The sequence below is a fragment of the Coregonus lavaretus genome (assembly GCF_964263955.1).
Source record: "Coregonus lavaretus genome assembly, chromosome: 36".
Classification (NCBI taxonomy): Eukaryota; Metazoa; Chordata; class Actinopteri; order Salmoniformes; family Salmonidae; genus Coregonus; species Coregonus lavaretus.
The window spans coordinates 4,567,479-4,579,944 of record NC_140023.1 but is presented as its reverse complement, the minus strand read 5'-3'; the positions used below and the strand labels follow the sequence as shown (position 1 = coordinate 4,579,944).

Sequence of the window (12,466 nt, the reverse complement as noted above, 5' to 3'; positions counted from 1 at the left end):
TGTTGAGCTGTAAAAAGCCCTGTGAGTCAGACATGCAGGAAACAGCTGTCGTGATCTTGAAAGGCTTCTGCTTTTAACAAGGCCATGCAGAGACTCACAGGAATAGGAAAGGCCCCATGGAAATGTACAGCAATGACACTAAGCTCCATAGAGAACTGAACTATCCATTAGAGCACAAGACCAAGAAAATAAGGCTGAGCCACAGTACCTACTGCTGCTGTTCCCTCTCCCTGGATTATATACCATGTATGTGCTCTCCTGTAGAGAGAGTATATTACAGTAGATTGCCGTGATACCGGTGCTGTCTTTAAGGGGCTGAGAGCTGACAAAAGAAATGCACATACATGAACATGAAACGATGTGGAAGCACTACAGCAGCTCCATCTCTCTCTCTCTCTCTCTCACACACACACACACACACACTATGATTCTGCTTTACTGTCTTCCTGCCTGCATAGTACTGAACACAGCCTCACCACAGTGATACTTTTTTCTAAAGTCATCATCCACATTCCTCTCTGGTAATTCACCTAGTTAGCCATCCATGTGGCTGGGAAGTCGTAACTCCTCCCCTAGTGTGTTTGAACTAGGCTTGGGCGGTATGCCGGGGTATTTCGAAATACAGAGGGTATAATTTTCAATACCGTTGTTGTTGCTAGCTAAGTGGCTAGATGTCAAGATCAAGTTTATTGGTTACAACAGACATTCAATTCCCTCCTGTGTCAAGATCCCTGTTCCCTAAATTGTGTGTATTTTTTGTTGTTGAAATAGCACCCTTTTTGTGTGAACTTCCTGTAATACGGTATACCCCGGTACGGTACAGAAACGGTATGAAAATCTGGATACCGCCCAACCCTAGTTTGGACTGAGAGGCTCACTGGCTCTATCATCTCCTCGTGCTGGGCAGCTGGCCCCTGCTCTACCCTCTGCCCCCACTGACTGCTCTACCCTCTGCCCCCACTGACTGCTCTACCCTCTGCCCCCACTGACTGCTCTACCCTCTGCCCCCACTGAATGCTCTACCCTCTGCCCCCACTGACTGCTCTACCCTCTGCCCCCACTGACTGCTCTACCCTCTGCCCCCACTGAATGCTCTACCCTCTGCCCCCACTGACTGCTCTACCCTCTGCCCCCACTGAATGCTCTACCCTCTGCCCCCACTGACTGCTCTACCCTCTGCCCCCACTGACTGCTCTACCCTCTGCCCCCACTGACTGCTCTACCCTCTGCCCCCACTGAATGCTCTACCCTCTGCCCACACTGACTGCTCTACCCTCTGCCCCCACTGAATGCTCTACCCTCTGCCCCTACTGACTGCTCTACCCTCTGCCCCCACTGACTGCTCTACCATCTGCCCCCACTGACTGCTCTACCCTCTGCCCCCACTGACTGCTCTACCCTCTGCCCACACTGACTGCTCTACCCTCTGCCCCCACTGAATGCTCTACCCTCTGCCCCCACTGAATGCTCTACCCTCTGCCCCTACTGACTGCTCTACCATCTGCCCCCACTGACTGCTCTACCCTCTGCCCCCACTGACTGCTCTACCCTCTGCCCCCACTGACTTTGATGCAGCGTGACAGAAGTAGGTTACTCCCCAGCGTAACGCACGCAGGATCCCCCCGGGCAGTATTGTGCTCTGCATTGACTATTGACTTGTGCATTGACTCCCCGTTTTTCAAAGCCTATTTAATCAGTGTGGTACAGTATTTGGGTTTTGTAGACCTCACAAAGGGCCCCATTCAGGCGCCTGCAGCCAGTAACACTGGGGGTGATGTTGTCCAATGAGGGGGCGGGGGGCAAGGGGGGCCTCAGCCCCCAAAAACTAAGCTGTGGCAGGATTGTGATTGTGTTTTCATGGCACATTGAATTGGCTGTGTGTTTCTGGCCCTGTGATGTATAGAGATGTGAGTTACTAAATTAGCATCCTCATTCCCCAGCTTCCTCTCTGTGCAGCCAGAGCTCGGCCTGACAGGATTACAGCTCCCGCCATGCTATTTAATTAAGGGGTTAAGACGACCCCCCACTGGGTTCCTCTAGAGGGCTCTGAATGAGCAGCGGGGTCACGTGGCCAGTGCCATTCAGAGCACTGTTAAAGAGGACCCTGTCTTTCTGATTTGCAAGACTGAGGCGGCAGTGTGTGTGGGAGCACCGCTGATCAAAAGGCCTCTTAACATATCCGCTGTATAGACAATTCAGTTCTCAGGGGATGGTTGCTTTCATAAAAAATCATCATCTTTGTCATTTTTTATTTAGCTGAGTTCATAGTTCAATGATAGCTCCCTGGTCTTATGAAGTGGGCCTTTTATTTTTTTCTAGGCCTACTGCTAAGCCTTATCAACACAGGGGATTTTAGGAAGACGCTGGAAACTCTGTTGTTTAATTGCTTGGCAACGGGCCTATTTTTTCCATCATGAGTATTATGACTGAGGCTCTTTTAAAGACTGTTTTATCCCTTACTGAGTAGAGTGGGCTTTCATGAAATGATCTAGAACAGAGTTAAAGGTGAGGGAATAAATTGTGGCAAGGTTAATTTGAAATCAGCCATATACACATGAGGTTGTGTTAGACATCAATGCAAAAAGTTTGGATCGCAGGTGTGTACTCACGCGTACATGCACACAAACACACACATGTAAACACACAACCGTGTTTACTATAGATGTAATGACCATGCCATGAAGGGTTAAATGGCCATGCAACTAATGAGATATTTTGTTATCATAAAGAATAATGGTGCCGTCCTCCAGCATTGGGACATCCGTAGTCTTTATCAGCAAAGCTTTAAGATCTCCAGACCAGACCAGTAGATCAGTGCAGCGCTGCATGGATGCGCCATCAGATGGGCTTCAGTGAGAAATTAGGTCAGAGAAGAGTATCCAGAGACATCTGACCAGTGAAGGAGCCCAGTGGAGGCCTGCATGTCTGAATCTCTCAGAGCTTGTAAAACATGTTGGTCCAAAACCTTTGGTTGATGATCATCAAAGAACAGGTCTGAACTGACAGACAGTAGATGAAAGGAGAGACTCAGAAATGGGGTCAACTTTGATGGTTTGTTAGGTCATATGTTCTGTGAGGACAGATGAGGTTACATTCCTATGCTTTTGTCTTGTTAGTGTTCAATTCGATACCACTTTATTGAATTTCAGGTACACTACACGAACATCTCTTCCAAAATCATGGGCATTAATATGGAGTTGGTCCCCCCTTTGCTGCTATAACAGCCTCCACTCTTCTGGGAAGGCTTTCCACTAGATGTTGGAACATTGCTGCGGGGACTTGCTTCCATTCAGCCAGGAGCATTAGTGAGGTCGGGCACTGATGTTGGGCGATTAGGCCTGGCTCGCAGTCAGCGTTCCAATTCATCCCAAAGGTGTTCGATGGGGTTGAGGTCAGGGCTCTGTGCAGGCCAGTCAAGTTCTTCCACACTGATTTCTGTATGGACCTCGCTTTGTGCATTGGGGCATTGTCATGCTGAAACAGGGAAGGGCCTTCCCCAAACTGTTGCCACAAAGTTGGAAGCACAGAATCGTCTAGAATGTAATTGTATGCTGTAGCGTTAAGATTTCCCTTCACTGGAACTAAGGGGCCTAGCCCGAACCATGAAACCATGAAAAAAAGCCCCAGACCATTAAACTTTACAGTTGGCACTATGCATTGGGGCAGGTAGCATTCTCCTGGCATCCGCCAAACCCAGATTTGTCTGTCGGACTGCCAGATGGTGATGCATGATTCATCACGCCAGAGAACGTGTTTCCACTGCTCCAGAGTCCAATGGCGGCGAGCTTTACACCACTCCAGCCAACTCTTGGCATTGTGCATGGTGATCTTAGGCTTGTGTGCGGCTGCTCAGCCATGGAAACCCATTTCATGGAGCTCCCGACGAACAGTTATTGTGCTGACGTTGCTTCCAGAGGCAGTTTTGAACTCTGTAGTGAGTGTTGTAACTGAGGACAGACGATTTTTGCGCGCTACGAGCTTCAGCACTCAGCGGTCCCGTTCTGTGAGCTTGTGTGGTCTACCACTTCGCGGCTGAGCCGAGCTCCTAGACGTTTCCACTTCACAATAACAGCACTTACAGTTGACTGGGGCAGCTCTATCAGGGCAGAAATTTTACAAACTGACTTGTGGTCCTCTGTAGTTCAGCTGGTAGAGCACGGCGCTTGTAACGCCAAGGTAGTGGGTTCGATCCCCGGGACCACCCATACACAAAAATAAAATGTATGCACGCATGACTGTAAGTCGCTTTGGATAAAAGTGTCTGCTATATTGGCATATTATTATTATTATTATTATTATTGTTGGAAAGGTGGCATCCTATGACGATGCCACTTTGAAAGTCACTGAGCTCTTCAGTAAGGCCATTCTACTGCCAATGTTTGTCTATGGAGATTTCATGGCTGTGTGTTCGATTTTATACACCTGTCAGCAACGGGTGTGGCTGAAATAGCCAAATACACTAATTTGAAGGGGTGTCCACATACTGTATATATAGTGTAGCTTCACAATGAATACCTCAAATTGTGTTATCAAGTAGTTTTAAAAACAATGTTACAAAGTTATTTAGAATGCATGATTGATTACTAAGCTCTTGATTTATTTAAAGGGTAGGTAGCATAAACGTAACCACATGTAGCATATGGATTTACATTAGTATATGCATCAAAAGTCCCAATGCAAAGTTACACCTCTATTTTTCGAGTTATTACATAAAACCTATCAGAATTCCAAAGAAGACCGATGCCATGTCGGAAAATGTTTTATGGAGGACCTGGCAAGCCAGCCTATTCCCTAGAATTTAAACTCCAACAAAAAATAACGTCTAACATATAATTGTTTGCACTCATGACTACTGGTCTCAATTACATTTTCAGCCAATTTACAAGCAAATACTTTATGAATTTTACAAATCTGCTTGCAAGGATGCTAACCTACTAGCCTGCTAAAGTTAGCACTACTAGCCTGCTAACATTATGTTAGCACTGCGTGAGTCAGACAGTTGCTATCAACACCTAGCTTACAGGCACATTTAAAGTAAACCAGCGTTTTGGAAATGCATAACGCCATCTAACCAATTATCAGATAATGTTACCGGTATAGGCAGTTATCTTAGCCAGTAAGTCAGCCAGCTAAAGTTGGTTATTTTAGCTAGCTAGCCTAACCAGCTAACTAGCCTAGTTAGCCAACCACCATGTTCGGCATAGCTACAGTGAGGAAAAAAAGTATTTAGTCAGCCACCAATTGTGCAAGTTCTCCCACTTAAAAAGATGAGAGAGGCCTGTAATTTTCATCATAGGTACACGTCAACTATGACAGACAAATTGAGAAAAAAAATCCAGAAAATCACATTGTAGGATTCTTAATGAATTTATTTGCAAATTATGGTGGAAAATAAGTATTTGGTCACCTACAAACAAGCAAGATATCTGGCACTCACAGACCTGTAACTTCTTCTTGAAGAGGCTCCTCTGTCCTCCACTCGTTACCTGTATTAATGGCACCTGTTTGAACTTATTATCAGTATAAAAGACACCTGTCCACAACCTCAAACAGTCACACTCCAAACTCCACTATGGCCAAGACCAAAGAGCTGTCAAAGGACACCAGAAACAAAATTGTAGACCTGCACCAGGCTGGGAAGACTGAATCTGCAATAGGTAAGCAGCTTGGTTTGAAGAAATCAACTGTGGGAGCAATTATTAGGAAATGGAAGACATACAAGACCACTGATAATCTCCCTCGATCTGGGGCTCCACGCAAGATCTCACCCCGTGGGGTCAAAATGATCACAAGAACGGTGAGCAAAAATCCCAGAACCACACGGGGGGACCTAGTGAATGACCTGCAGAGAGCTGGGACCAAAGTAACAAAGCCTACCATCAGTAACACACTACGCCGCCAGGGACTCAAATCCTGCAGTGCCAGACGTGTCCCCCTGCTTAAGCCAGTACATGTCCAGGCCCGTCTGAAGTTTGCTAGAGTGCATTTGGATGATCCAGAAGAGGATTGGGAGAATGTCATATGGTCAGATGAAACCAAAATAGAACCTTTTGGTAAAAACTCAACTCGTCATGTTTGGAGGACAAAGAATGCTGAGTTTCATCCAAAGAACACCATACCTACTGTGAAGAATGGGATTGGAAACATCATGCTTTGGGGCTGCAAAGGGACCAGGACGACTGATCCGTGTAAAGGAAAGAATGAATGGGGTCATGTATCGTGAGATTTTGAGTGAAACCCTCCTTCCATCAGCAAGGGCATTGAAGATGAAACGTGGCTGGGTCTTTCAGCATGACAATGATCCCAAACACACCGCCCGGGCAACGAAGGAGTGGCTTCGTAAGAAGCATTTCAAGGTCCTGGAGTGGCCTAGCCAGTCTCCAGATCTCAACCCCATAGAAAATCTTTGGAGGGAGTTGAAAGTCCGTGTTGCCCAGCGACAGCCCCAAAACATCACTGCTCTAGAGGAGATCTGCATGGAGGAATGGGCCAAAATACCAGCAACAATGTGTGAAAACCTTGTGAAGACTTACAGAAAACGTTTGACCTGTGTCATTGCCAACAAAGGGTATATAACAAAGTATTGAGAAACTTTTGTTATTGACCAAATACTTATTTTCCACCATAATTTGCAAATAAATTCATAAAAAATCCTACAATGTGATTTTCTGGATATTTTTTTCTCATTTTGTCTGTCATAGTTGACGTGTACCTATGATGAAAATTACAGGCCTCTCTCATCTTTTTAAGTGGGAGAACTTGCACAATTGGTGGCTGACTAAATACTTTCCCCCCCCACTGTAAGTAGTAAGCCAGAGAACAACTAGTCTAGCACAGGCAGGAACCCACAGAACACAACAACAAGTAGAGAGAGCGGAGACTTACCGATTTGATGGCTGAGTTAGCTACCAAAGAAGAACCAAGGAGAGGCCTTCAGAGGGAGAGGCCATTTCACCGGCTGAGGGATAGTCAGCTAATCCAATAGCGATATAGTGAGGTAAATCCACATTGAATTTACCCGGTTTATATCCATCACACTCGCAATGTCGGTAGGAAGGCTTCACATTCACGCTTGGCACATCGCCTGTTTCAGTCAGTCTCATTCCGAATCCTGCCTTCCATGGGTTATACTAAGCCATCGAAGTCCTCCGGGGTGAAATGAGCACCGCATACAGTAGACGTGCACATGGTTTCCTTACTCCAATCTGCAGTTTTTCACATTGATTTATGTGGTTTCTTCTTTGTGGATGTACATAGTACATGGCTAGTAGCTAACATTAGCCAGCTGGAAGTAGCTAGGTAGCACCGGTTCTCCATATGATGTTGAGAAATAGTCCATTGTGGGTAGTTTAGAAGATATCCAGAAATTAGTTATTAAATGTGTATAAACGCTAAAACATAACTATGTTTGTAGTTATAGGTAACCAGATTGTGACTACAACTAAATTACTAATTATTTGACCATACTGTTACTTTGGTAAGGCAAAACTCATGCTTCCTACCTTTTTAAGGCAGATTGTTGGAATTTTATGCATTCCTCACACATTCAGCGAGCAAGGAAAAACCAGACTGTCCTGAAGTGTGGCATTTTTTTTATCAGCCATGTGCATTGAGGATAGTATCAGAACCATACCCATGTAAAAGCTTAGTATATTGGAAACCAACTAAGTAAAGGTGTTACTGTTAACTTCACTCTCGAGGGATTTTGATATGCTAATATGATGAAGCTGAGTTCAGTTAATCACTATGAAAGATCAGTATCTTATTGTGGGTTTAAAATGGGCCAGTGTGTTTGGTATGTCTGTTGTTAACGCAGGTTGACATTCCTGATATCAGCAGTCACATTGCTAGCCCTTAGGGTAGCACATCTCAATAGCGCTCCTTGACTGAACTAGAACACCGTCTCCCTCACACTAGACTCAAAGTTATAAATTCAGTTGTTTTTGCGGCAAACTGTCACAGACAAACAACACAGTTAAGACCTAGCTCTGTCAGTACTGGGGTCCTCAAAATAATCATGAGAAATGTCTTTTTTTTAAAACACTAGCTAGGTTTCCATCCAATTGGTGACATATTCATGCGAATGTTCTCAAATCTGCATATAAACCATATGCACATTTTCCCACCAGAGATGTTTCCATTAAATTGACTTGTTGCAGATCAAATGCATTTTGCGGTTAAACTCCCATATACCAATTTTCTTTATGGTTTCCATTGCATTTTCAACTATACTGATGGTTTTGTCACAAAAAATGATGCGTTATATAGCTAGTGTGCCCACTCTGGTATTGGCATGGGATTGGCATGGGATTGGCACGTGCGCTCTAGCCAACAGCGCTATCTGTGCGCTGTTGGCTAAAGTGCACGTGAAGCCTACATGATGAGATTATTATGGACAAAAGAGCTGACTATAGGAAGCCAAGCATCGATTTATCATGTAACCAGAATAAAACCCTCAATAGTTATTGGAAAGGATCATCAAGCTCATCACCTTGCACTTTCACCACCCTGTGAAGTTCATCATAACTTATTTCATCTGTAGCCTAATAAACTGAGTCGTAGTGGGAGGACCACACAAAATGTCATCACGTGACTCCAAGTTTACTTCGATATGATGGTTAATATATCAATATTTACTCATAAAAGCATTTATTGTATAATTCATTTTACCAACACAAAAATAACCAATCTTGTCTAGTGTATTTTGTTTTGTCAACATTTGGAAAGTTTACGGAAACATTTTCTGTTTCCATCAGGCCTGTCATGACACTGAACAAAAATATAAATGCAACATGTAAAGTGTTGTTTAATGACCTGAGAAAAAAAAAATCACAGACATTTTCCATAAACACAAAAGGCTTGTTTCTCTCAAATTATGTGCACAAATTTGTTTACGTCCCTGTTAGTGAGCATTTTTCCTTTGCATTGTAATCCATCCACCTGAAAGGTGTGGCATATCAAGAAGCTGATTAAACAGCATGATCATTACACAGGTGCACCTTGTGCTGGGGACAATAAAAGGCCACTCGTGCCATTCATCCGCCGCCATCACCTCATATTTCAGCATGATAATGCACGGCCCCATGTCGCAAGGATCTGTACACAATTCCTGGAAGCTGAATGTCCCAGTCTTCTATGGCCTGAATACTCACTGGACATGTCACCCATTGAGCATGTTTGGGATGCTCTGGATTGACGTGTACGACAGCGTGTTCCAGTTCCCGCCAATATCCAGCAACTTCGCACAGCCATTGAAGAGGAGTGGGACAACATTCTACAGGCCACAATCAACAGCCTGATCAACTCTATGCGAAGGAGATATGGCAAATGGTGGTCACACCAGATACTGACTGGTTTTTCTGATCCACGCCCCTACCTTTTTTTAAGGTATCTGTGACCAAGAGATGCATGTCTGTATTCCCAGTCATGTGAAATCCATAGTTTAGGGCCTAATGAATTTTTCTGATGAAGTGACTGATTTCCTTATATGAACTGTAACTCAGTAAAATCTTTGAAATTGTTGCTTGTTGCGTTTATATTTTTGTTCAGTATACTTGCATAAAAAGGTTGGATGGAAGCCTGGTTATTGACTCACTTATCACGGCACTACTAATGCAGCATTTGACTGACTGACAGACAATTTACAGTTACAAATGGATTTGTCTGAACTCTGCTGTTATTCTCATCTGTTTCTTCCCAATAGAAATCCTAAAGCCACTGTTCAAAGAACCAACAAGAAAGTGAACAATGACTCAACACTGCGCATACAAAACCTCTCCATCCTGATCCGACAGATCAAGTCCTATTACCAGGTGAGTGTACAGTGATCCCTGAAGCTCTAATGGAAAAATGACAGAGTGCATCTGGTGCTGAGGTCTGGTTCATTGTGCTGATCTGTTAAAGCCATGTGCCTCCTAGCTATTTGGGATCAATGACGTATTTTACTCTGAGGTTTGTCAGCAAGACAAGTTTCAGTGGAGACTGTCTTGTGTACACACACACACACACACACACACACACACACACACACACTTAAGTTTAAACTATCCTATAAACACATACACACACATTGGAAAATAAGTATAAACACACATATTTGAAGATGACTGTGGCTGGTGTGAAGTGGGACGGGGACCTCCATCCAGATGTCACAGAGGCTTCTATAAATGGAAGGGGAGCTGTATGCAGACACGTTAGAAAGGTTTGGAGCTGAAACTCAACACGCTGATGTGGTTCTCCGTCTCACGCTTTGACTAATGAAGATCTGGGATATATTTTGGCTTCAGTTTTGTGAAGGCTCTGAACAGTATTAAAAGGGACACAAAATAAGGAGTTACTTCCCCACTGTAGTAACTTTTAAAAAGCTGTCTGCCTGTATTGTCTCTGTTTTGCTGCTCGGCTGAGGTTTTTACTGCATTAGATCATATCAGGTTCTTGCATGTGAGAGTAATCTCAGAGCACAGTTAATAATTTCCATTCTGCTCAAGTAATGAGAGACTTCCCATTAATCTGATGGACAGAGGGGATGGGGGCTTCCTGCTGACAAGATCTGGTATACATAATGACTGCAGAGGGGAGGGGCTTTGGTCTTAACATCCTACATGGAAAGCTTATCTAGCAGTCAGCACATCTGTCCAGCAGCTTTTGCCAACCTCGCAGCCGAGAGGGAACACACTTAATACTTCATATAGAGGGCAAAAAAGAATTTCAGCCATGATAATTTGATGTTTCTGCTGAAGGCGTTGCTGCTGGAAGAGATAATTGGTCGTCTCAGTGCATCTTGGCACTCAGAATGATAATCAGGAAGTACGTGAACCAGCATGCACAACATAAACTGCAGGAACGCTTGGAGCTGAAGGTGTGGAAGTTATCAAGCATCACAGCCTCAGTGAAGAGAGGATTTCCCACGGCTATGTCTCTATGGACAGGGACTGTTCCCACCGTTCAGCCGTCATTGGTCTTCCTATAGTCATCTGCAGCTCAGCATGTATCATAGCAGCAACTGAAAGAAAATCAAATGTTATTCCTCACATGCTTCGTAAAGGACAGGTGTGGACTAACAGGGAAACGCTTACTATGCAGTCTCATACCTTCATCAACAAATCAAATCATCAAATCAAATTGTATTGGTCACATGCGCCGAACACCACAGGTGTCGACTCTACACTGAAATGCTTACTTACGAGCCCATTCCCACCAGTGCAGAGTTAAAAGGTAAGACAAATATTTGCTAAATACCATATTGAAGAGTGGGATGATGGCCAAAGCTCTGGGCACAGCTTGGTTAACATACCTACTTGGTTAGAAAGAATGTCAATTTCCTTGGAACATCCAATATAAACATCCCTTGAACATCTCATTAAAACAGGGCCATTGTTTATCGACAGGTCGTTAGCCTTGAGAAAGCCCTGCTAGGCCCTCTCAAAATGTATTTCCAAATGATCTGTCACAGAGCCAAGAGCCTTCAGACCCTTAGTAGCGCTTGTGGTCCTGTGTGGCTCAGTTGGTAGAGCATGGTGCTTGCAACGCCAGGGTTGTGGGTTCGATTCCCGCAGGGGACCAGTATGAAAATGTATCCACTCACTACTGTAAGTGGCTCTGGATAAGAGCGTCTGCTAAATGACTAAAATGTTAAGTTAGAACATCAACTCTGAGTGGCCATGACAAGCTGGAAGCAGTAGCCTCAAAAGCACAATGAAACAATGAACGTGTTGTGCTTCTAGGGTGGGTGTCATCAGTCTTTTCCTGGCCTTCCCTGCCTTTTGTGTTAACCTCATGATTCATTATATATATATTGTCAGCGCAGTGTCCATTTAGATCCTCCTGCCCTTTTGTAGCAAGTCTCTCAATGGTCGTTGAGAGGCTTTACCACCAACAAACAACTACCCAGTTAACTGGAAATGCCTTGTTCCCCTTTGTGTGGACAACAGTGGTTCTTGTGGTGTTGTTTTGGTGTTGGAGTAGACATGAGCAGAGCCTTGTCAGTTTGAGATCCACTTGATTACTACTTCATTCACATTCATCAAGGGTTGAGATTTGATGGATGGCCGGCCTTTGGTGTGAATGACAACAGTACTTGACTAAAAGATGGAGTGGACCAGCTGTCAGCAAACACTCTGCTTTTCATCTTTTTCTGTTGTGACTTTCCTACAGTAGGTCATCAGCAATGAGGTTTTTAGCTGATTAGTGAACACCAGTAATTGCTCCACTGAAACAAGGAACAGCTCAGTCTTACGTTCTTGGATAATGTGTTTAGAAGCAGAGTGCAAAGTCATTCTCTCAGATTAAAGGTCAATTGCCGGTCAACAGACCCCTTGATGTTAGTGAGGTCTTGACTTGAAGCCTCCTTCAGCACATACTTCTTATTCCTAGGCTCTGGATTACCTACTATCCAGCCTTCAGTTGTTATCTCTGCCCCGACTAAGGTTCACCCTGGTTCTTCAGTGCTGCTAGTTATAAACCTCTA

General features: G+C 44.3%; 1 protein-coding gene across 1 annotated transcript in view; it reads left to right on the top strand.

The window, feature by feature from the left end:
* Window positions 1–12,466, top strand: part of LOC311111004 (girdin-like) — a 78,447-nt gene that overhangs the window by 5,678 nt on the left and 60,303 nt on the right. The window contains exon 3 of the mRNA XM_084153686.1: window positions 9,704–9,812. Coding sequence (XP_084009812.1) covers window positions 9,704–9,812 — 109 coding nt within the window. The remainder of the gene's footprint in view (window positions 1–9,703; window positions 9,813–12,466) is intronic.